Source organism: Rhamphochromis sp. 'chilingali', assembly GCF_963969265.1.
Source record: "Rhamphochromis sp. 'chilingali' genome assembly, chromosome: 21".
NCBI classification, from domain to species: Eukaryota; Metazoa; Chordata; class Actinopteri; order Cichliformes; family Cichlidae; genus Rhamphochromis; species Rhamphochromis sp. 'chilingali'.
Genome location: NC_137949.1, coordinates 17,875,373 through 17,899,985, shown reverse-complemented (window position 1 = coordinate 17,899,985; position 24,613 = coordinate 17,875,373). Strand labels below are relative to the sequence as shown.

The 24,613-nt window shown below is 42.3% G+C and overlaps 2 protein-coding genes across 9 annotated transcripts in view; one reads left to right on the top strand and one right to left on the bottom strand.

Moving 5' to 3' along the window:
- LOC308389268 (dynactin subunit 1-like) overlaps positions 1-7,649 on the top strand; it is a 35,661-nt gene extending 28,012 nt beyond the window's left edge. For all 8 annotated transcript variants that reach the window (XM_080870529.1, XM_080870528.1, XM_080870526.1 and 5 more), the window contains 16 exons: positions 23-139; positions 279-431; positions 519-679; positions 871-1,039; positions 1,294-1,362; positions 1,542-1,754; positions 1,904-2,065; positions 2,500-2,631; positions 2,735-2,863; positions 3,121-3,263; positions 3,333-3,499; positions 4,375-4,502; positions 4,786-4,969; positions 5,353-5,426; positions 5,569-5,658; positions 5,806-7,649. In XM_080870529.1, coding sequence (XP_080726655.1) covers positions 23-139; positions 279-431; positions 519-679; positions 871-1,039; positions 1,294-1,362; positions 1,542-1,754; positions 1,904-2,065; positions 2,500-2,631; positions 2,735-2,863; positions 3,121-3,263; positions 3,333-3,499; positions 4,375-4,502; positions 4,786-4,969; positions 5,353-5,426; positions 5,569-5,658; positions 5,806-5,943 — 2,229 coding nt within the window. In that variant the 3' untranslated portion in view covers positions 5,944-7,649. The remainder of the gene's footprint in view (positions 1-22; positions 140-278; positions 432-518; positions 680-870; positions 1,040-1,293; positions 1,363-1,541; positions 1,755-1,903; positions 2,066-2,499; positions 2,632-2,734; positions 2,864-3,120; positions 3,264-3,332; positions 3,500-4,374; positions 4,503-4,785; positions 4,970-5,352; positions 5,427-5,568; positions 5,659-5,805) is intronic.
- Positions 7,650-7,733: 84 nt separating this feature from the next.
- On the bottom strand, positions 7,734-20,949 carry alms1 (ALMS1 centrosome and basal body associated protein). Its single transcript, XM_080870524.1, has 18 exons — positions 20,843-20,949; positions 19,504-19,636; positions 19,058-19,169; positions 17,095-18,952; positions 16,822-16,981; positions 15,483-16,652; positions 15,143-15,258; positions 13,637-14,735; positions 13,420-13,539; positions 12,313-12,468; positions 11,120-12,081; positions 10,664-10,781; positions 10,188-10,367; positions 8,992-9,233; positions 8,649-8,814; positions 8,408-8,465; positions 8,200-8,299; positions 7,734-7,987 (listed from the first exon to the last, which is right to left on the bottom strand). The coding sequence occupies exons 1-18, from the start codon at positions 20,855-20,857 to the stop codon at positions 7,943-7,945; spliced, it is 6,810 nt and encodes a 2,269-aa protein (XP_080726650.1). The 5' UTR covers positions 20,858-20,949; the 3' UTR covers positions 7,734-7,942.
- Between the last annotated feature and the right edge of the window lie 3,664 nt (positions 20,950-24,613).

Sequence of the window (24,613 nt, the reverse complement as noted above, 5' to 3'; positions counted from 1 at the left end):
TGTTCTCATGTGTTTGCTGCAGGAGGTGAACAGAGAGCTGACCAGCCAGCAGGAAGCCTCAGCAGAGCTGCAGCAGCAGCCGCCAGCAGAGATGTTTGATTTCAAGATTAAATTTGCAGAGACGAAGGCCTACGCCAAGGTCAGAAACAATCACAGGGTTTTGGTCTGAATAATAAGTAGCTCTCATCCTCTTTTCACGTGTTTACAGGTTTTAAATCAAAACTTCTGATTTTAACTTTGGAGCTAAACAAAACTTCTAATGTCTGTGTATGTTTTAGGCTATTGAGATGGAGCTGAGGAAGATGGAGGTGGGTCAGGCCAACAGACACGTTTCTCTTCTGACCTCCTTCATGCCAGAGTCCTTCCTCCGTCACGGTGGAGACCACGACTGCATCCTGGTGTTGTTGCTCATCCCCAGACTCATCTGCAAGGTAAAAGCCACTGCATCTTTTAGAAACTGGAGACTTGCTCTTCGTGAGGTTTAAATATGTTTTTGTAACTGTTTACATGTCTTTTAGGCCGAGCTGATCAGCAAACAGGCACAGGAGAAATTTGACCTGAATGAAAACTGTGTGGAGCGAGCCGGCTTGAAGGGAGCTTTGGGTGAGCAGCTGAGCTTCGCGGGTGGTCTCGTCTACTCGCTCAGTCTGCTGCAGGCCACGCTGCACAAATATGAGCAGTAAGTTTCACCACAGACTCTAAACTAAAGATTAACAACTATTCTATCAGTTTTTTAAGTTGTAACTGTATTTTCAGTGTTAATGTCCTGGCTGTGCCGGACGCTGTTTCACTGCTTCCAAATAAAGAATTTTTTCAGGGGTTGCTTATCATTAGAGTAACTCCTCCATACGCTCTTCTTGTGCTTGTCAGAGCTCTGTCTCAGTGCAGCGTGGAGGTCTATAAGAAGATCGGCTCTCTGTACCCAGAGATGAGCGTCCATGAGCGATCTCTGGACTTCCTTATTGACCTGCTGCACAAAGACCAGCTGGATGAGACGGTCAATGTGGAGCCGCTCACCAAGGCCATTAAATATTATCAGGTACACACAAACAAACGTAATGCGTGATTACTGCAGTTTAATATAACTGTGTTTTATTAAAACATAAAGTATTTAATGTCTAATATTCTGCCTTATTTTCATTATATTTATATTATTTATTTTTATACTATAATACATTTTCAATATATTATGGTATATTTTTCTATATTGTATTACAAAATTCATTTGCATTATGATGAAAACATGCAATTTATACTCCTACTGCTTGTTTAATGATATTTGTCCTTTTTCAGCACCTGTACAGCATCCACCTGGCAGATCAGAATGAGGACTGCACCATGCAGCTCGCTGATCACATCAGAGTGAGTATCGACATCACCTGCAGTCTCCGAGGAATCTGTAGGAGGTTTATAAACCCCATCGGCCCTCAATCCAGCTTTGTTTCAATCTTTTTTCATGTATTTTTATTAAGATGCTTCTGTTTCTGCTGCCTAAAGAAAATAGACTTCACTGGTTACTCGTGGCTTATGTTCATGTGCAGTTTACCCAGAGTGCCTTGGACTGCATGGCTGTGGAGGTGGGTCGTCTGCGGGCATTCCTGCACGCGGGTCAGGAAAAAGCCGATCTCGCCGTGCTGCTGAAGGATCTGGAGACATCCTGTAGTGACATCAGGCAGTTCTGCAAGAAGATCCGTCGCAGAATGCCTGGAACTGACGCACCCGGCATCCCAGCGGCACTTAGCTTCGGACAGCAGGTAACCATAGTGACCAAACCATCAAGTTAAAAAAAAAACCCCAAAACAACAAGAACCCCAGATCTATGGTGAAAGTCACAGTAAAAAAAATAAATTTTTTTAAAATCTTTTTTTCATTTCATGTTCGTTTTTACCTTTTTACCCAACAGGTGTCAGACACCCTTTCAGACTGCAGGAAACACCTGACCTGGGTGGTGGCAGTCCTGCAAGAAGTGGCAGCAGCCGGAGCTCAGATGATGTCACCTCTCGGTGAACAGGAGGGGCTGTCGGCCGTCAAACTGGAGGACGTGGCGTTCAAAGCTGGAGAACAAGTACATTACATTACATTAGTACTTAATTAATAAAGGCCAAGTGACCTGACTGAGACGTATGTCCAGGACACTGCTTAGAGTCATTTGTAATTCAGAATTGTGGCTGACAACAAAAAGTAATATTGATTTAGGTGCAAAAATTCTTTTATAGCAGAATATTTCAATTAAATGAATTAAAAACAATGCAGTGACACAGTGACAACAGTTTCCATTAGAAGTCATCTTGCAGCAGGAATTATTGGAAATTTTGCAAGCCAGCAATTTTTTGAATGAACTCAATGTGAGCTGAGAAAGTGTTTATGTAACGGAAACTATTATAAAAGTCTCACCTGCTAATCGAGGAGTTCATGCACTTTGACTTTTGTTGTGTGTCTGAGCATGTTTATGGACAACTGTTTTGACAGCCTCCTGGACAATCATACTTTCGTTTTCAGATCTATGGATCCCAGGGTGCCAACCCCTACGAGTATCTGCGACAGTCCTGTAGCATCGTCATAGCAACCATGAACAAGATGGCGACTGCTATGCAGGAGGGAGAGTATGACTCAGAGAAGCCTCAAAACAAGGTAATTAGCTCAGTCTGGGGCCACTGTGAAGGTGTGTCGGTATTTTAGTTCTGGCTTTGTGAACCCAGAATATTATTTTCATATTACTCCGTTTTTCTTCCAGAACCCTCCGCCAGTAGATGTGCGAGCGGCAGCTCTTCGAGCAGAAATCACAGATGCAGAAGGACTCGGCTTGAAGCTGGAGGACAGAGAGACGGTCATCAAGGAGCTGAAGAAGTCTCTCAAGATCAAGGTAGAGAGAAGCAGCAAATTCACTGTGAATAAAAACATTAAAAACACAGAACTGCCGAATCTTTTGTCAGGTTAGAGCTCATGCAGCTGAAATGATAGGTATGTATCTGGAGTTTATTGTGTAATCGTGTTTTCTGAACTGGTCAACGTTCACATCTGTACACACTGAGGGAATCTGCTCCAAAATATCTGAAGAAAAGTCACAAATTCTGCAGAGACACAGTGTTTTGATTTAGGGGGGTATGTGTGCTTTTTCAGGGAGAAGAGCTGAGCGAGGCGAACGTGCGTCTCAGTCTGCTAGAAAAGAAGCTGGACAGTTCATCCAAAGATGCAGACGAACGTGTTGAGAAGATCCAGACTCGACTGGATGAAGCCCAGACTCTGCTGAAGAAGAAGGAGAAGTAAGAATAAGAACACGTCTGTAGATTACTGAGATCTACAATTGTGTGATGTTGTCCTCTCCTCTGCAGAGAGTTCGAGGAGACGATGGACGCTCTGCAGGCCGACATCGATCAGCTTGAGGCAGAGAAGGCCGAACTGAAGCAGAGAATCAACAGCCAATCAAAGATGACCATCGATGGGCTGAGAGGAACCGGGCCGTCAGGAATCGCTTCCATTGTCACAGGAATGGCCGGAGGTGAGTGAAGCAGCTGCATAACATGCTCTTAGTTTGGTGGTTCTCTGGTAATAGATAAATTCCCACTTTAACTAACCTACCTGATAATCACACTGCAGGATTGATACTGAATTTTGTGGTTATATATCATTATTTTAACTCCAGTTTAATACCTTTCCTCAACAACCAATGAGTCTTCTCTCCGTATAACTCTGCTTTAATTCCTCTTATTTTCACCTACTCATTCTTCAGAGGAACAAAAAGGTATCTACTTGCTTCTATTGGCATCTGATGTGATGATGCATGCTTATTTATTTTATTTTTTTACCTTTAGTGGTTCACTCGCATGATATGAGAGGAGTTAAACATGACATGCATGTGTCACTACAAATAATAATACCACTAAACCAGGACGTTGTAGCACAAGAAAGAGCTTTGAATTAAATTGAAATAAATAATCTGACGGTGGATCAAACAGCATCATATTGTTTGTGTTGTACTCAGTATCTAAAAGTCTTAGTAAACCTTGTAGGAACTCATTTTTGTGTATATGCATTGTTTTGGCATGCACACCATATCCCTCCCATGTCTTTAAGGACATCTGCTTATTATTTATGCATATGTTTGTATGCAAGTCAGTCAGAATGCACAGGAATGGCATCTGCCAAGTAAATGCAGTGGAATAAAAAGTCAAATGTATTTTTGCTTCCACCGCCGTGCACCTCTAGCATGCAAGAGGATTATTTACTTTTTCATCAGAACTCAATGTTAAAGACGAGAGTGCAAAGCTGTGGTCAGAGGGTCAAACGAATGTGAAAATACTGCCAACATTCAGGTTTAAATAAAGCTTTGGCTGCACTCAAATACTCATAAGGCGTTCCTGTTATCGTTCACAGCAAACATGGTGTCAGGTGTCGGCTCTGGATCGGGCGTTCAAGTGATCGACTCACCTCTGCTGACTCAGCAGATCGAAGCTCAGAGGCTCTGCATCAAACACCTGAAGAACGAGAACAACAGGCTGAAGGTAACGAATGCCTCTCCACCACCTCAGCATGCGACGGATGCAACAGTGAAGTCACACTTTAGAGGTCAAAGAACCTGCAGAGGCTACACAAATAACTGAAGAGTGAAATTATTCCTTCATTAAACACAACAAATATGGTTAAAAAAAACCCCAAACTTGTAGATTTTCAAAGCTGAGATTTTACTTCGACTTCCACATGGTTTGAGGCTTTTTGAGTTAAGATCACCACACCTAAAATTAGATGGATTATTTTTATTCACCATCAACATGTGTTCTCCAACAGGCGGAGAAGATGCGTGCTCAGCTCGCCTCTCTGCCTCCTCTCAATGTGACCAAGCTTCCCTCCAAAGACGGACGTCCTGAAGTGCTCTCCAGCGCCCTCTACCGTAAGACCGATCAGCTCCTTGAGACACTGCTGCAAATGAGTGCCAATGTCAAGGTGGTGGACATCACTGGAAAATCTCCTGGTATGTGACATTTCTTCCTCGAGGAAAGGAATTCATAAATATTTGACACGACAGTGTCAAAAGCAGCACAGTTAGACTGAATAACTTTTAGCTGAGTGAAGAATTAATGTGCAAAGAAAACTAAAATGTTCTCCTACCTGATATCTCACCACCAAGAGTAATTATTTTGATTAAACTGGCATTTTCCCATTTCTGTAGGCTAAAGCAGGTTAGGTAACAGGAAGTCTTCATAATATTTGCCTTGTATTGTTTGTGTTGTCTGCTAAATCTATAGAATCCTGGATGATCTTAACTTAATTACACCAGAAATCATGTGCAAATATTTAGAACTGATTGTTGGGCACTGATTTCAGAGATTTTCTCATTTTGTTTTTGCCCTGCAGTGACCCCTGGTGCTCAGCTTCTGGAACAGACAGCTAGACTGCAGTCCCTGAATGACACTCTGGACAGACTGAAGGTGCAAATAAAACACAAAGCTGTGAAGCACAGAGAGAATAAGCTGATAAAAATGCACAAAAGTTACATTAAAACATTACTGTTCAAGCTGATGCTGAACTTGAAGTACTCACCTTAGTCTTCATCTCTTCTGCTTCTGTCAGGACGAGGTAGCAGAACATGTCGTCAACCTGCAGCCCGGAGCCCGAGTCTCATCTGATTTCGCCACGTTCCCTTCGACCTCATTTGTTAAGGTAAGTCTGCTGGTCCATGCACTCTGGTAAAGCTCTGTTTTGACTTGGAGGTGGATGAATGAAAGCTTTTGGCGGTCTCACAGTAGCAACAGGGTACAAATACTTGTGAATTTAAAGTTCTAAAGCCGACTGCTTTTCTGTGTTTAGGTGAAGGAGGAGAAGAAGGGTGACACTGTGCTGGTGGGAAGGGTCATGGTGCCGTGTCCCCGCGGTCAGGAGCAGGTCCACCGCCTCGTCCTGTCACAGTCGGAGCTTTGGCGAGTTCACAGTCTGCTGCGGACCTAAACATCACATGCCCCGCCTTCCCGCCAGCCGCACCAAAACACTCCACCACCATCAGCTTTTTCTCCAGGGCCAAACAAGTCAAACCAGGAGGCTTTTTAGGTTATTAGCTATGAGATTACAACCTGCAGCTCTGGCATCAAAGTGCACAGGTGAAGGCTAAAACGTAGAAATATAGAAGTCTGAATTTGTTAGTCGACTGACAAGCAGCTTATTGGCAACTGTGTTAGTCATTGTCACATTAAGTTTTGAAGACTGAGAAGTCTTCCTCAGATTTTTAGCGTTTTTAAATGTCGAGGGTTTTCATGTGTTATTTGAATATCAGTGGAATCTACACTGATGGCTTGAAAAACATTTATTGTAATTATTCCTATTTTAAGACATTTTAAAAGAACTGAGAAAATAACTGGGGAGATTAACTACTAGTGATTACTTTCAGTCCAGGTCAGAGGCTAAAGAGAAGGACTGTTCTGTTTTTTCACACAGCCAAAATCAGACTGCACATCTTTGCACATGTGACTTGTTTCAGGCAACTCTGCATTTGACTGAGGCCTTGCTGGCTGTAAATTGGAACCTGGATGATGAGATTGTGATGCCATCCTTGTAATTTACGTCTAGATTTTGTTTTATGGCCAGAAAAACAGAGATACAAGCGACAATGCTCTTGCATGCTGCCCAGATTCACCAAATCTATGTAGTAGAAAATGAGCCAGCCTCCTCCTGCACCCTGGTGTGGTTTATATTTGGCCAGAACATTGGATGTTGTTTCATATTTCCCGTTTGCAGTTATTGCCTAACGAGATGTGAAGAATCATGAGCCTGTGCTGTAAACTTTCATGAGGTGTCACAGTGACGTTCTCCGTTTTAAGAACATTGCTGTAAAAGGAAAGGAGCACTGAAATGATGGATTTGCCAGTTTAAGTGAGCGGGCATTGACACGGTTTTTTTGGGTTTTTTTTGCACATTTAATTTAAATACTGAGCCTTCTGAAGTTAAATACAAACTGAGGGTTTTAGTGTTTACCTCTGTGGCTTTGCTGGCTGCACAGAACAGAAAAATAAAACAAAAACATTAAGCTCAGTGGTTTTCCTGAAATTCTTCTGCAGATTTACACACAATCTGGCTGCACTTTAGCCAGAGCATTACATGGTTTAAATGATTTCACATATACTACACTTTTGGTGTAACCTGTAACTGTGTACTTTATTGGCTTGGTATAAATGACACACTGGTCGCACTGGTGATATTCGACTGCATTGCTTGTGTTCTGCCGAGCTTCCCGTTGCTGTAGATTTTGTAAACTTTGTCCGAGCCTTAAACCTGCAGAGAGCCTTTTGGTAAAGATCAGTCACCTGTCTTATTTTCAATTTGTTTCAACCAAACATTGTTTAAGCAAAGCAACATCTTTGCCAAAGAGTCTTTGTTTTTCTTCTCTTCACATCTGCCATGTTTGATTTTCAAGGAGCTTTTAATTTATTATTAATTTGTCTAATAGACTGTTTTGTTTACACAGTGCTGTCATAACTTGAAGTTTTATTTATTAATGGGAATCTAAGTAACTGTAGTTAAAGAGGGAAATGCAGACATCTCTTATTTATTGGTTGTAATATTTATCTGTGCTCTCAGTGAGCAGCTGATGTACTGAAACTGCAGCTTGTCTTACCTTTTTCCTTGTGTGGCTTCTTGCTCATGCACAACCAATAACTGATCAATAAAGACATTAAAACAAGCATTTCACCGTCTTGAATCTACTGTGGGTTAAGCAAAAACAATAATTTACATCTAAAACATGTAAATTTGTTCAAATTTTGTTTATTTTAACATAAAAACATTTTCTAGTTGCGAATTTGACCTTAAAAACAAACAAACAAAAACATCAGAGATGTTTCCATTTAAATGTAATTCTAATTTCAACATAATCTTTAAATTAAAAATATGTACATTAAAAGTGTAAAAAAATAGTTTCACGTCGTTGATTTCAATATCCAGTCTCTTGTTCTGATTATTGCCACGCTGATCTTCTGCCCAGGAGTCTGTTTGTGATTCTCTAAAAGAGACACAAAACACAGTCATTGATTCGATTCACACAACGTTACAGTTTGACACAGCAAGCAGTCTTAAAGACATCTGTGGTTTCAATCATACAAACTGCTTTAACACACAACTTTCTTCTAATTTGAGCGCGTGAGGCTTATTTATAGGAACATGTAATTGGAGTGCTCGAAGCACGGACACATGAATGACAAAAGGTGTTTGTACCTTGTTGAAAAGTTGTGCATTCAGTCGGTAAGTGTGATACTCTGCTTTCCTTCGTTCCTCCTCTCTCCTCCTCTGCACCTCTGGCAGATTCTCGTATATCCTGACGGAGAGACAGTGTTCAGTAGAAGATAGACTGACACTGATACTGTGTGAGGTACAGTTATGGTTCTGATGTCGTCACATAAAATGAATCATAACAGCAGCTTACTGTTTGGACCTCTGGATCATCTCCTTCCTGGGAACGGCCCTCTGGAGCAGAGCAGCGCCTTCAGAGAGAGAAACAAACCATAATTAAAAACTAACTGAATAACTCTCTAAGCTAAATCAAAAAAGACCTTATAGTCCCTCAGGTAACATTTACTGGATATAAGAAGGACAAGTGGACAGATTATCAGCTCAGTAAACTAAAAGTTCTTTGAGCAGCATCCATCCCCTCCGCTGTTTGGTACCTGCAGGCCTTGGCAGCCTCCCAGCTCCTCCTGGGTGGTTAAATAGATCGCCCCTCTCTTGGATTAAAGCAGCTTGTAGCTTCCTCTCCTCCACCTGCAGAAACAGACGATTCACCCTCTGCATGGACCGGGAAATAAACTCTGGACGATGCATCTCCAAGGCCTCCTGCAAAGTAACAGGAAACCGACAGTGTTACCTTTTTAATTGGTATTATGATGGTAAAGTTTATCTTGCTGACACCCATGATAGAAGCCTTTAAGTAGGTAAGTTACACGTCTGAAATTCAAATCTTTTCATACAATTCCTACGACTATAATTCTCTAAAGAGGAATATAAGCTAACCTGAAGTGACATGTATGCTGGACCAGAAGACATGTGTTTAGGATCAGGCTCCGGCTCCAGTTCAGGCTCAGAGTGATGTTTGTTTGTGTCCTCATGCACTTGTCTCTGTCTGAGCGGCTGTCTCCATGGGTTGATTCTGCTGTACGGTTCAAACCAGGCGATGTTTGGTCTCTCTTCCTCCGGCTGGTTCTCCTTCCTTGCCTCTGACAGCAGGCCGTCAGCAGAGATGAACCATGAAACGGCTGAAAAAGCCCACAGAAAAAATTTAACCAAGAATAAAACAGGGATTTAATTTAGAAAATGAAAATTTACAGTTAGCTACAAACAGGGATGGGCACCGGTTCTAACATAAACGGTAGTAACCAGACCGAAAAGCAGCGCACATTTCCTGAGATTTTTTTCCCTGAGATGCCGTACACTTTTAATTCTAGCCAATCATTTTACCCTTGCAAGCGTAGTAGGCGGGCCCAGGTACATACGTTCTTTTAGAGCAGAGCTACAGATTAAAAATGTCCAAGGCGAAGCGGTCAAAGTCTGGCTGTACTTCACAGCAAAAGATGCAAACTCAGCAGCCTGCAACAAGTGCTTTAAGGTGATACTGTGCAAAGGAGGTAACACCTCGAATCTGATGAAACACCTGGCGAAGCATAGCGTTATTTTTAAAAGCCGAAAAATGCACCGTATTTGATAACTTGCTGCAAGACCTCACACCGAGTGCAGGTGTGGGGTGTGCACCTGTTATCGGACCCGGAGTTAGCAACATCCCCCAAGAACCCGAAGACGAGAGTCCTGGTCCCTAGCCCTGCCAGTGTAGCAGAAATGATGATGGATGATGATGGCAGCAGCAGCCGTTCTTCTCTGCGTGAGTAGCTTAATGTTGTTCGTGTGTATTTTACGTTGAGTAGGCTAACCACGTTATTACATTAATGCACGTAAGGTGAACTAGCAAACACCGTCGTAGTTACATGCAGCTGTCTTCTTGTTTGATGGCAGATACTCTCTTCACCCTGGCCAAAAAGGCTAAAATGACCAAAGAAAAAGTAGAAAACAGCTAAACATGAGAGGTTTTTGGACAAAGTTTGTGTTCTCCATTCTTTAAGCACCGGCACCGTTTCAAAAGTGCTGGTTTGACACCGGTATCGATAAAACCTAAACGATACCCACCCCTAGCTACAAATCGTTGCTAGTTTACAAACCTTTAGGGTAAGGCTTTGGTGGGGTTCTCTTGCTCCTCCTCCGCCCTCCTCTTTCTCTCACTACGCTGGACGAAGACAACGAGATCTGCTTGAAAGCTCTAGCTCCTCCCGGGGAAGGGAACGTGGTTCCAACATCTCTGGTGTGTCGTCGAGTCCCGTTATGAACAATCTCCAGGTCACCTGTGTGAATTTGGACTGAATGTATATTAACTCCATCACATGTGCTTCACTCGTGTTAAAAAACACTCCTGCCTTATTTTCAGGAGAAAGCCTTAAAAGCGTGACAAACACAAATGAATACATTTTATGCCAAGGAATTTTAACAGAAATGTAATCTTAGCACAGACGATTTCACAAAGATTTTACAGCACCAGCAGCTGGTGCCAATAAACCTTTACAAAAAGGACCAGAATGTTCTTGTATATCACAATTTTAACTAAATCTGATGAATCAGTGGGACATGCGTCTTCTCTGACCTGCCTGGATTCTTTTGTTCACCAGTTTAATGGCCTTCCTACCCGGCAGACTCCGGGAAGGCCCGTGGTGTGAAGGGACGCTGTAAGTGCTGGTCGACGATACAGAGTCAGCAGCAACCTGAAGACGAATACAGTAACATCAAATGTTATAAAAAGTTATAATTTTTCACTCACCTGCCACTTTGTTAGGTAATGTTCAACTACTCATTATTGTAAATATCTAATTAGTCAATTATATGGCAACAACTTTGTGCTTTTAGGCATGTGGAGATGGTCAAAATGACTCGCTGAAATTCAAACTTGTTGGTACCAGACGGGCTAGTCAAAGTATTTCAGAACTTGCTGATCTACTGAAACACAACCATCTCTAGTGTTTACTTTTGCTTTACAGATTAGTGAACATTCCTTAAGATCGGTTTAATAATCTCTTACTCAGCAGCACGCAGATATACATACCGACTGATCAGTGCTGGTTGTCACTGACAGTGCAGAGGCGTGAGGAGGCTTTCTGTTTCTTCCTCCACTGTCCTTCCTCTCTTCTTTTTGCTTGTTGATGGTGTTGTACAGTTTACTGAGGCTTGGGGCGCTTTTCAGGTGCTGTACTTTGTGGGGGCCAAAGACTCGGATCAGTCGGGCTGTGTCCACAGTGGACATGGAGCCAGACGTGGTAGACAGGGTCTCCAACACATGTCTGTCTCTGGGAGAGGCGTACTGGCTCGGGGAGGAGCTGTGGGAGAAGCTGGAGGTGAGGGAGGCATGGCTGCCATCCTCTGTAGACCGGCAGGTTTCATCAACACGAAAGCTCAGTTGAATGGGAGATTCAGTTTTTCTCTGTCCTCTTAATTTACTCCCATCTTCTCTGACTTCACCTCCTACACTCCTCTTAATCTCCCCCAAAGTCTGCTTTATTTCTTTCTTCCTCTTTGACACATCCTCTCTCCTCCTCTCCTGTTCTGGATGATAACCAGTCACCTTCTGTGCATCACACACATTAAATCCCCTTGCACTTTGAATAAGGCGAGAAAGGTGCTCTAAACGCTCCAGAAGTGATGCTTCTCTGTCACTGCTGGGATGCAACTCCTCCGTGGTCCACTGATCGCAGAACTTTTGCCACAACTGGTCCAGAGGGTGCTCAGAACCCCTCTGCTGCTCGCTTCCTGTCTGAGGCTCAGAGGTTTGGACCCAGTGATTGTTTCCTTTACCGTAGTCCATTTCAGAAATAAACGGCTGAAACCTCTCAGGGTGAGACTCGCTTTGATGGTGTTGGGTGAACTGGATTGGGCTGGTCCCCTGGTCTCTCTTGAAGGTTTCTTGATTCCTCAGTAACGATTCCTCGATAAAAGTGACAGAAACCTGAGAAGAAGGCTTTAGTCTTTGGCTCACAGTCTGCAAGCTTTTATTCGATGTTGTAGAGGCATCTGTCAGGAGACACACACACAGAAAAATTACACACAGTAACAGGACACCAAGAACCAGCTAGTTTTCAGACACAAAACTGTCCAACTTAACATTTACAGCAACTTCAAAAAAATTAATGAACTCACATGATTACCTTTTTTCCACATACTAGTAACATAATGTTTCAGAATCAAACCAAAGAAATAAAGGAGGTATCCAGTGTGAATATGCATGCGTCGTGTTCAGGTTACCTCTCTTCCTATTTTCTTGCATGGTCAAGTTGGCAGTTTTCAGCCTCTTGCTGTAGATGCCCTCTGTGTGTCTGATGGTCACTCCGCGGTCCAACCCTGGGTCCTTGTTCCCGAGGACGTCACTGCTAAAGTGAGGAGGCACGGCGTCGTCTGAGCCTAGTTAGAATTCAATACTCTCTGTTATCTCATGAGGAGTGGCATTCAGAGCAAAACACGACTATTCTTCTTGTAAAAGCAAAACAACAACAAAAAAAACCAGTTAAAAAAAGTAAGCGAAATATTTTGGGTAAATATTTTGAAAAGATGTTCAGGGACAGCCTGCGCTTGTCGTCTCAGGGTCTCAGCCCTGCCTTTGTTTCACCCAGCCCCTGAACATGAATAATTAATGTGCTGCTTGGTGTACATTACAAAGAACCAGCTGCTACCCATTCAAGCACAGGAGAAATGAGAGCTCACAATTCAATTCCCAGCATGCCTCTGAATTCTTATTTCTAATCCTTTGAACATGTTTTACAGCTTGCAGTGTGATTTACGAAAGCATTAAAGATGCAAAAATGGCCCCAAAAATTCACGTTATAGACATAAATAATATATTTTATTAATAATATATATTAACAGACCTCTCTGCATTGAATCATATCTGTTATTAACCTCTGTCTCTCTTCCACAGCGTGTCTTTTATCCTGTCTTCCTTCTCTCACCCCAACCGGTCGCAGCAGATGGCCGCCCCTCCCTGAGCCTGGTTCTGCTGGAGGTTTCTCCTGTTAAAAGGGAGTTTTTCCTCCCCACTGTTGCCAAAGTGCTTGCTCATAGGGGGTCATATGATTGTTGGGTTTTTCTCTGTATCTATGAAGCGCCTTGAGGCGACTTATGTTGTGATTTGGCGCTATATAAATAAAATTGAATTGAATTGAATTTTGTTCAAAGAAAAGAAAAAAACCACCCTAAACTCACCAGGTATGAAACTGTGGTTTAAGATCTAACAGTGTGAACAGACTACAAGCTGCGAGCTGAACTGCAGATGTTAAAATCCTCATCTTGTGACACTTCAGCACAGCAATATGGGAACAAGGCTGAAAAAGAAAAAAAAATCTGTGATAAATGTACCTGTGTGGGTGCTCTCCATGGTGGTGTCAGATGCCTCTGTGGAGGAGAGATCAGCCTCTATGTGAGGGACATAGAAGACCTCCTCACTGCCATGAGGTTTATAAGGCAGCAGGACAGGCACTGAAGTAGGAGGGAGATGCAGTTGGAATCAGTTGGTATTATGACTGATGTATTGCTGAAATTACAGACAATTAAAAAAGGGAAAAAAAAAAACTACCTGGGGTTTCGGTGTTAAAGGGTCTTGTTGAAATTTCAGATCTTTCACGTGGTGTAAAGGGCTGTGCAGACGTGGTGGTCATCCTCTCCTGAGGCACAACAGTTTTAAAAACAGTAGAGCTGTTGGATCTTTCAGGCAGCCGCTGTCGTGATGGCTCTCTGGTGTCGCACCACTCAGGTGGACTGGACAAACCGACACCTTCATCCGGACTGCTGGCGGCTGATAAAGAATTTGTCCCCCTGAGACATTCATTAGGTGGCAGCCTTGAGATTACATCAGCCTGACTGGAGTAGACTATAGAGGTGAAGCTGGGATCTGTAGCTTTGGGGGGCAGAGTGAGATCGACATGTGAGCTGTGACCTGTATGGGCGGAGGTTTCAACTACAGATGAGCCTGTGGCCTGATCTAAAGCATGACTAACACCCATACCAGAAGCAGATAACTTACTATCTGGCCTGAATGACTGTGTGCTGTTGTATCTGACAGTCACATCTACTTTATCTAAACCCTGTGAGGGAGGAAGCGGCTCTTCAAACTGGCCTCCCTCAGTGTCTTGCCTCTTCTGATTGGCTGGTGCAGACTGAGTCACATTTTGATTCGTGCTGTGCAAACTGTTACTAGGTCCATGCACTGATGATTGTTCCCTGGTTGTTGTTTGTAGTAAATCAACCCCATGCTCTTCAGTCAGTTGCCTGTCTGTTGTTGTGGTTCTGACGGCTCCTGATGAGAGCTCGGTCAGGCGGAGGGGCTCTGGGGCTGGGCTGATGGGAGGTGGGGAAGTGGAATTTGAGGGGGAGGTGGAGCTTCTGTGGGTGGCGATAGTGATGGATGTGAAGACCTGAGGTTTTTTAGTAGGAAGCGTCACTCCTTCTCTGGCAGCAATTTCACACACTCGAGCTTCTAGGTCTGACTGAAGAGCAGTTTGTAGCAGTGTCCTGGAGTCGCGGGTGGTCCTACTCAGGCTGTGCAGCAGCTGGATTGGCTCATTTATAGCATCCCTAGGAACAGCAAACGTCTCCGCAGATTGAGATGGATCAAGCTCCCTCGAGATTTTAACACTGGATGCTACACTGCTCTCTGTATCTGTGCTGAACTGGCTCTGAAAGAGGCAAAAAACAAGTCTGTGTCAAATAGGGAGACCAGGAAAGGACATTGTTGGTGTTATACGTGTTCTTCATTCACCACACATCAAATATTTTTGCACTGCAAACCTGCATGTGAACCATAACTGGTGACAGTTTTATTATTATTATAATTTGTCTACAACAAATTAACATTTGCCCACAGCAGTCCTGCAACACACCAGTTACCTTGAGTATGAGAGCTGTCCAGACACGTTTAGCAGATGATAAATAAACGTTTACACAAATTTAGTTTAAAATGCATACAAACGTACGTATTTACATTTTATAATTCACTATATTTAAGTACATTGCTACAAATTACATACGGCGGTTGCCTACTTTGTAAAGTGCAGTAATTAAGAGTCGTTCTTATAATAATTACCTTTATGGGATTTTTTAACAGCAGTTCTCGCTTGATCTCTTCTATCCGCCTTCTATCTTCTTCGTCCAGCTGCAGAGGCTCACACTGCTGTCCTGATAGCTTCAGCTTAATCCATTCTGCAACATTAAGACACGCTTTTTCATCTGACAAAGACGTCTTTGATGTCTTAAGCTACAATTTAAATAGGATCACAATTTAAACTAGATCAAATCTAAACAAATTTGAAGGGTCAAGTTGTGCAGCTAGTGGTCAGTGCGGCAGGTGAATTTTTGAAATTATCTAAAATGTTAAAACCTTAGATGTAAGAAACTCATTCATGAGTGTATGTTAATTGTTTTACCTCTAGCTTTGCTCTCCTCTTGGTCTGAAATGCTCGGTGTACTGGAGACCATGGTGGATGGAGATTCACTCTGCAGCAACTTGGCCACTCTGGCTGTCAGTGAGCTTTCACAGCTCCCATCACTCATCACTCCTTGATCAGCATCCTTGAGGATGGGTGAGGAGGACCTGCTCTGTGAAGCACCTTCAGAGGGAGTGTTTTCCTCCTCCTCCTCTGGGACATCAACTGAATCTGTAGGCGTAGAAGTGAGCTCTTGTGTACTCACAGCTGGTGGAGGTTTGATGGCCACCGGCTGTGTGGGGGCTTTGTCAGGAGGTGCAGCACTGCAGCCCTCAGGCTCTGTCCGGAAGGCTGATTTGGAGAGGACAAGTGACATCCCTGCACCATTAACATTGCTATCTTGTGGTGTTTTGTATGCCACTTTGGTTGGTGCAGTAAAAACAGCTTGTGTGGATAAATAATCAGATTGCAACGATCGATTTACACCTTTCTGACCAAAAGAGCTTTTCCTCATCTTCTCTGAGGTCAGCATGGAGTCAGAGGAGGATCTGGTCCAAAGCAGTGAGGAACATGTTCTTTGGTCTCCAGTTGTAGAGGACGAGGACAAATCCTCAAGTCTGCTGGTTTTCTTCTTCAGTAATGGGGATATGTCCTGATCGGGGAGAAGACGGGGGCTAATGGGGGAGGTTGAGGAAGCCGCAGAAGACCCAGTGGACATTATGGTCTCTGTATGAGAGACCAGTTTACGGATTTCCAACAAGGCCTTGGAGCTAACGAAAGAATCTTCTGCACTTTGATCTGCACTACGACTCGTTTGTAAAAGCAACTCCAAGCTTCTTTCTCTGTGCCTCTCCTTGACAGCTGGTGGCATGTCAGGGTTAAATTTGTCTTCTACCTGGCTGATTCCCCCACTGCTGCTTAAACTGCTGTCCTTCTGCTGTTGGCAAGGCTGCGGTATGGAAGAACGAGTGTTTTCATTGGGTGAGGTGTAAGGTGCCAGTTTGTGTTTACTCTGTCTAGCTTCTGTATGTGATGTAGGAGAAGTCCACCTGGCCTGCTCTGGGATAGTTGCCGCTGGACAGAGACTGTCCAGGCTGAACGGTATGGATATGCTGGAGTCTACTGACAGAATGCTGGACTGGGAAAACTCCTCTTTGTGGGGACTGCCACCTGAAAACACAATACCATATTTCAAACTGTAAAACCCCTCAAATTTGGGTACTTAAATGGGTGTGTGAACAGGATATATGACCATATTTTCATTGCCTGAGGAATTTTTAAAATCTCAACAGCTTTTCATAAAAGTAAACTTGTAATAGTAATTGTTGAGGTTAGATACCCTCGGAGGGTTGAGTGCTTTTAGTTGGGGTTCCAGTAGATCCTTTAATTGTGCAGAACTCAGTGGGAGAGAATTCAGGCTCTCTGATTGGTCCCCTGGGCACAAACGGAGTCAGGATTGTAGATGGAGACTGGTCTATACCCAAGTTACGAAGATACAACTGGAAAAAAAAAAAAAAAAAAAAACAGAGAGAAGACCAGATAATAAAGTGTAAGTCTAAACATAGAGTATTTTTCCCAGGTTGTTTTTTTTTTTTTTTTTTTTTAAATTTACCGGAATTCGTTCATCAATGTTGAGCTCTCGAGGCTTGGGGAGAGGTGGTGTTGACAGTTTTGAAGTCCACGAGGGTACGTAGTTATCAATTTCTAGGCTGACAACAGATGACGTCCCAATGGAAGTTCCTAACTTTACTCCGCTGCAACTATCTTGAGAACTCGAAAGTGTCAAGTCTCGATCAAGTGACACATCACTGAAGTGACCGAGGCTTGTGAGATGTGAGGTTTGAATTGTATTGGTTTGATCATGATGATGAGCATCATCATCCTGGTTTTGACTCTTGTCTCTTTCTGAAGGGCTGTCGATCTGCTGATCTTTTTGAACTGACATCACAACTGTGCTAAGAGAAGAGTGAGACTGTGACCTGCCTAGGGGTGAGGCAGAGGGTGGTACTGCAGACCCCGTGTTCTCCTCATCAGCAAGAGCACTGCCCACTGCCTCCGTTCTTCTTGGAGAAGAATAGCCAGAAGGTGCTGTTGAGGAGGTCTGTGTGGCAGCACCTGAAACAAGAGGCTGCTGTAAACTCCTAATCTTCTGACTAACCAGTTCATTCAGGCTGCCAGATACTGCGTCATAACCTTTCTGTTTAGAGGGGATGCTAGAAAATCCCTGCAGTGACAGTCTATCAAACAAAGACACCTTGCCTGAACTCTGATTTGCCCTCCACGCATCTACTTTCTGCATATAGTTTAGACTTGGGAGGGACTGGACTTTTGCAGAGGCAGCATCCTCTTGGCACTGAGTGGCTGTGTTTGTGTTATGGGTGCAAACTACAGGAAAAGCTGGTTGTTGAGAAATTTTTGTGACTGACTGATAAGAGTTCTCTTTACTAGATTCAATGGAGGAAAGGTGCCCCAATTTATCCTTAACACTGGATTTGGTTGGGGCATTAAAAATCCCTGGAGTGGACTGAGACTGTGGAAGAAAACCCAGGTAGGAGCCATCCAACCCTGTATGGTTTCCTGAGGACCAGAGGTCTTGCTCTCTGCAAACCCGTTCAACACCTGTTGAAAATGGCCCTGTCCATTGCATACCAACCACATTTGTTCTACTCGCACTTGGCTTCCCCTCAGACATCTGTTTGAGATTAGGTGTGAGAGATGGACCAGGTGGCGTAGGACGTTTTTGCTGTTTGTTTTTGGATTCAGCTTCAATCCTGCTGCGTTTCTCTACTTCAGAGAGCAGCTCTCTATGTAACATTTCACTACTCTCATCAGGCTGAGTACTGCGGGAACCCACAGTGATGTTAGACACTTCAGATAACACTGTTTGTGGTTGGTCAGGATCTGAAACTTTGTGCTGCTGTTGTGTCTGCTGCTGGGGAAAAGAGACTTCACCTGGAGGGTGTTCTCTTACATCAGTAGTTTGCTGAGTGGTCAGTTCACAAACCTCAGTACTTTTAGACTCTTCTGTAGAAGGCTCTGTTCTCTTCACAGAGGTTTCAGAGGCAGAGGAAGTAGCACTGCTATTGCTGCTAAGCATCCCAACATCTTTCTGCAGGAGCTTCAGAAGATGCTGAGCAGGTATATTCTTACTCAGAAAGAAAGTCTCATCTTCAACAGGTTCTCCTTCTAGCTTTGCTCCAGGTTTAATCAAGGTCTCTAGGTCCTTCTCTCTGCTACTCATATCAATGACAATCACTGGGGGATGAACCCTTTCCTCTCGTTTACTTTGCTCCCCTGGTGATAGACTGTGCTGAGAGAGGGAGCAGCAGCTGCTTTCTCCTTCTTCAGAAAGGATGCTTGCCTGGGCCAATGGGTGCTGGGATAATGAGCCACGCTCAGAGGTACAAGTGGTGTGATCCTGGGATAAAAACTGAAACCGCTCTGAAGCCATGGAAACATCAGGGTATGCCCTTAAAACGTAAATAATAATTATCCATCTACATGTTATACATTCACACAATATGTAGAAAACTATGCACACAGAGCAAGCGATTAAGATGACTTTTTTTTCTTACCTTAGAGGGGCAAATTCTGTCTCACTTTGTTGTAATAAAGAAAACTCAGTGAGGTTGTGATCAACTCCAGGTAATAGGGAAAGGGCTGGAGACATGTTACTGTCCTGAAAATCTAACAGAAAGTGCAGAATGAACACACACAAATAAAAAAAGCAGCAATCTAACATAAAACTATGGTAAGACCCATCAGTGTTGGCAGCCTCCTGTTGTCATGAATAAATCATACATCAAACAAAATCTGTTTGATGACAAAGTCAGAGTTAAGTGGGCTGAGACACTTGCAAAAGATGAAGAGATTAAAGCTCTGCTGACACTCCAGTAGTATACAATCTGCAAACTCTACTTTGTCTATACCAAATCTACCAAATGTATCATGCAGAGGAAATAGGGGTTTAATATACTGATAGCATTGCAATCTACAATCATTACTGTGTTAATATCCATACCTAACTGTAGAGCAGGTGTTCTTGGCTGCTGAAGTTCAGAATGTCTTTGTGTTCCTAGTTGGCTTATGTGTGTTTGTCCAGCAGAACGGCTCACATCTTCATCTGCTGTCAACTCAGGAGATGCTGCCCTCCTCTGTGAAAAGAATCACACTTTAATTCTGGCAGCATTTCATTTACAGGAGGTCCCGCATTACTACATGGTGGTTTGAGGGCATCAAACGAAACTGAGCAATCAATAACTCTGCTTGAGACAAGCCAATGTCTGTTGAGAAAAACGTCTGTTACTTGATGAGCAAAGTGGAAAGCAGAAAGTTCATACATTCATCCCATGCAGCTCTGATTCCAGTTTGATTACACCAGTATTACACTGTTGTCAGTCAGAAGTCAGAGGAAAATTCCCAGACTGATTTGAGCTGATAGGAAGGCAACAGCAACTCAAACAAGTGTTTGTTACAACCAAAGTATGCAGAAGATGTACAATACATGAAACCTTTAACAAATAAGCTACGGTAGGACCAGCAAGACCAGACCACGTGCCTTTGGTATCACAGGAAAGCAAGAAACTGAAACCAAAGTCTGCAACGGGCTCACCCAAACGGGACAAAATAAGACGAGAAAAACGTTGTTTGGTTTGGTTTCAGGTGGGTCCTTTCTTACCAAATGAGCATCATTTAAACACCGCAGTTTACCTGAGTATTGTTGCTGATCATCTCAGTACATAATACAATTATCGACACTCTTCTATTTTGGATAAAGAACACGCTCTTCTCCTCGTTTCTTCATTCGTAAAATTTTTGGAGTTCTTCCTTTTAGAAATGATGGTGGATAGCTACAGACTGTAATGATCCTCATAGCAAGTCTGGGTTTTTTTGGGTTTTTTTTTTAACTATATAAACAAAGCATTATTGTAATCTAACATCTCTATCTCAGTTAATTTTATAAACAAATCTGCGGTTTTTCGAGTCGGCACATTAGCAGCATTTAGTCATCAAAGTGATTTATTTATAACTAACAGACTAAATGGACTGACAAACTAGAAGCAACAGGTTACATTTAACCTGGTGTAACTCAAGAGACTAACCATTGACTAATGTGCATATTCTTTACGTTTGTTGCAACTGGACATGGAACAAGGAACATTATACTGGAGAGACTTGGGTAACGTTAAATGCTGGTTAGCAAAGCGGTTAGCATTTAGCTAGCTAGCCAGCTAGCTACTAATATCGCCAACACTGTGATTATATTCACATTTCCCGCCTTGAGAATTACTTTAAAGGCTCCCGAACCACGAGTTCCAATATTATCACACCAGAAGACAAGCTGCAATCGTGCAAATTACCTCTGGAGGTTCCATGCTGTCGTTTTTGTTGTTGTTGTTGTTGTTGTTACTGCTGACAGTCCGCCACAACGAGCGCGCCTCCACCTTTTCCTAGCAACAAGGGGCGTTGCTAGGAAATACAAGCTCCTCAGCAAGGGACGTTCTTCTTCTTCTGTGGTGTTGGCACTTGGCACTTTACATCTCCTTATGTTATCTTACTGCCTCCTTTTGATTCTTTCAGTCGTAATTTATATTCGTGAAAAAGTCCCATTCCCTCCACTGATCCATAGACAGACGAGCTCACTTTTAGATTGATGTCCAGTATCTCCGAACTTTGTATAGTTGGGTCTTGTTTTACAGCACTCAGGAATGAAGACATGCTCCTGATACATGTTATAATAGTCATAAATGATTTTTTATTATTATTTTTTTGTGCATACTTGTCCCACTTACATTATTCAGATAATCAAATAAATGTTTAATATTAGACAAAGATCTATCTCTCTATCTGGTAGTTAATTAGTTTGAGCAGCAGGTGGCGGTGCTGCATAAAATAAATGAATTCACCTAAGACTCAAACATATTTCAGCTCCTATCCTTAATAACTGGTCCCAAATCAATTACAAGTCATGAATTAGCCCGCTTAAATGATGAGACCAGCTAATTTATCAACACTAACACAGCATTGTAAATCTGAATATTTCTATTTTAAAATCTACAACATTATGAGTAACTAAAACTTTAATAAGTTTACTCAGAAACTTTTCCTTTTGGCTTGTCAGAGTAAAAGTTTGATGTACCAGATGTAACATCTGCTACATCTTTTTCCAAAACAGCAGCCAAGGGCTGTGAGTGAGCTAAGGGGTAAATTGAGTTAGCAGTTCACCTTATCCCACCATAAGCCACTGAAATTGAATTAAATCTCGGAAATATAAACTGGTATTTTAATGTAATATCACATAATTGGCTTGGTTTTAGTAATTTATTTTAGTTTACTGGGTTTATTTGATTGGGACAGAGCACACATACACCAAACTCCTCCTGTCATGAGAAGCAGAAGATGCTTTGAACCAGATTATAATCATAAATACATTTCCACCTGTAGTCCTTAATAGCCTGACAAGTTAGATATGACAGAAAAGCTATTGTGTTAAGAAACTAAACAATAAAAGACTGGGGTTCATTGTCCCTTTATACAATCATTGGTTTGAATCTTTGTCTACTAAAGCTGTGTGACTAAGAATCAGCTGCTTTTTTTTTTTTTTTTGCAGGTTGTAGGCCCTTGTCTGTATTTTTTCCAGCCCTTGTAAGTTTATAAATCTAAGTGATAGACACACTAAAGTCTCAGGGTAATACAGTGCAATACACCAGTGATCAGCTATAATCCTTAACTTTACTAAAGGATTTATGCAGCACATTAGGTTCTTTCAGCGTGTTTCCTTTTCTGCTTTTTTTAACTTTACTGAAGACATAGAGCATAATTTCAGTGAGGATCTTGTCAGGTCAAAGGTCAAAGCTGCCACTTCCCTTCCTGGAAGCTTGTGGTCAACATAAGCAGCTGTTACCGGCAGTGTTGAAAGCTGCTCCATTTCTTTCTTTCCCATCCCTTTCTTTAAAAAGCACTGGGCAACGTGCCAGTGTACTTTTTGCGTCTTCATTTGCACTCTCCCACATCCACAGCATGCTCGCACACTAACGCCCGGTGGAGTGCATGAACACATGAGTACACACATGCAAAGCAAGCCCCCGAGGGGTGCCCAAAAGTTTCCGGTCCGGAAGGCCGGACACAGAAACTCAGGAAACAATTGGGTGTCAGAGAGGTCCATGGAGTATTCGCTCCCTCCTGAAGTGTCGTTGCTGTTTTCCAGGCAGCAGAAACAACTCTCCATCTGGTTCCCCGTCTTCCTTTGTTGACAGGAGAGCGTGCTGGCATCATTCTGTCTCAGGATGAATGTGCTGCTGATACACAATGGAAGATGGCATTTATGTATTTATACATGCTATTAGCCACCGCTTTGAGCTTTTGGCTTTTGTTTTGCAGGTTCTAGACAAACATGTGTAACGTCATAGGTGCCATTCAGACTTTTGTTGTGTTATTAAAATAAAACAAAATAACTAATTTTTTTTAATGGCATGTTAAGTTGTTCTCTACCACATTTTGGGTTGGAACAATGTGTAAAAAGTAAATAGAGGTAAAAAAACAAACAAACAAAGTTTTTTTTTATCACTTTGTCATTAAAATTCCACATTTGATTTAAAACAGTAAAAAGAGAATGTGTAAAAATCTGAAACTGACAGAGCTATAGTTTTATTAAATAATGTACACTCTTTGTTCTAGGTTTACTTGCTCATATGCTCATTGTTCTAAATGCAGTATGTAATTGCATGGCAGCAGCTCAGTGCATTCAGGCATTTAGACATGATTAGTCACATCTTCCTTCCTCATCTGCTTGACCTCCAGTTTCCTTCATGTTAGTTTTGTTATGCCTATTTCCCATGCTTTTTTTCAACTCAGTATTTTTGGTGTAATTACTTTTGGTCTTTTTTGTATTTGGCATCCTAGTCTGCCATATGATGGCCCAATTTAAACTACATCTTAACAGGAAGACGTCTAAAAACCATTGTCAGTGAGCATAGTCCAAAATTTAGATTCAAACTTTAGCGTGCAAAGGGAAAACAAAGACTAAAAAGAACATGAAATGCTATCAGCCACCTTCTCTGGAAACACGTCCCATGGATGCTGCAGAAAAGGGACCAGCTAGCTTGTTATCAGCATTGGTGAAGGTGTGGCGGGTGGTCATTAGTACACTTTTCATAGATAACTTGTACATCTGCGAAGGCACCATTAATGCTAACTGATGTGTACAGGTTTGTGGGGAGCATATGCTACAGATGTGTTTCAGCAAGACAATAATAAACTTAATAATAAAGGTTTTCATGCATTCTGCACAGTAAAAGACTCCAGGCCCATAAGAAACATTATACAAAGTAAGTAAGGACAAGGGAGGCACCAAACTGTCAAGCACCTGATATATCAAACAAGGTAAAAGTACAATACCAAGCCCCCACTTAAACAACTTGTTTTTTTTTCTATTTACCCCCCCCCCCCACACACACACACACACTATTCTGCTTAACTCCAAACCCGTTTTGTAACGAGGTTACCAAAGGTTTCAGTTTTCTGACAGAAAGAGCTTGCTAAGCAGTCTTTGACATTTCACAATCGTTTCACATGAAATCTGCAATGTTAAACAAAAACCTTTTAAGGAAACTCTGCAGGGTGCAGGTCCTTGCATAACCATATCACAACCATATAATTATATAAAGTAAAAAAGCTGTGCAGCTTTTAGGTGTTCTTGAGTCTCTTCATTTGAGTATTTAACCTGATCTTTTCTTTGTTTTCTGGTCTTTTGAAACAGCTTCAAATAACTGTCGCAGCAGTGCAAGGAAGGAAGCGCTTTTGAAATGAATAATACCATTTCAGCTTCAGTCTATGATATGCTGTCATTATATCTTAAATCACTCTATCTCGCTTGAATCTGCATTTTACAAAGCGGGTAAACTTTGTAAAAGGTGATAGGCTTCAGTGTGATTCTAAATGTTTTCCCAGAAGTCTTGCAGCTGCTGTCTTACTGTAATCTATTACACAAGCTAATAAGGAAGCTGTGCCAGAAGGTGCTTTGCTGATGGGATAGACAGAGGAGGCTTTGAAGCGTGGTTTAGGTCATTCTTGCATTATCGTACTCCCTAAACGAACAGCACAGAGCACACCCATGAAGAATGGAAAACATG

Coding starts and splice junctions, on each gene's coding strand:
- alms1 (XM_080870524.1), bottom strand. Junction 10,368..10,663: donor GAACAAAAGAATCCAGGCAG/GTCAGAGAAGAC, acceptor AAATTCACACAG/GTGACCTGGAGATTGTTCAT. Junction 8,815..8,991: donor CAGCATACATGTCACTTCAG/GTTAGCTTATAT, acceptor GTTACTTTGCAG/GAGGCCTTGGAGATGCATCG.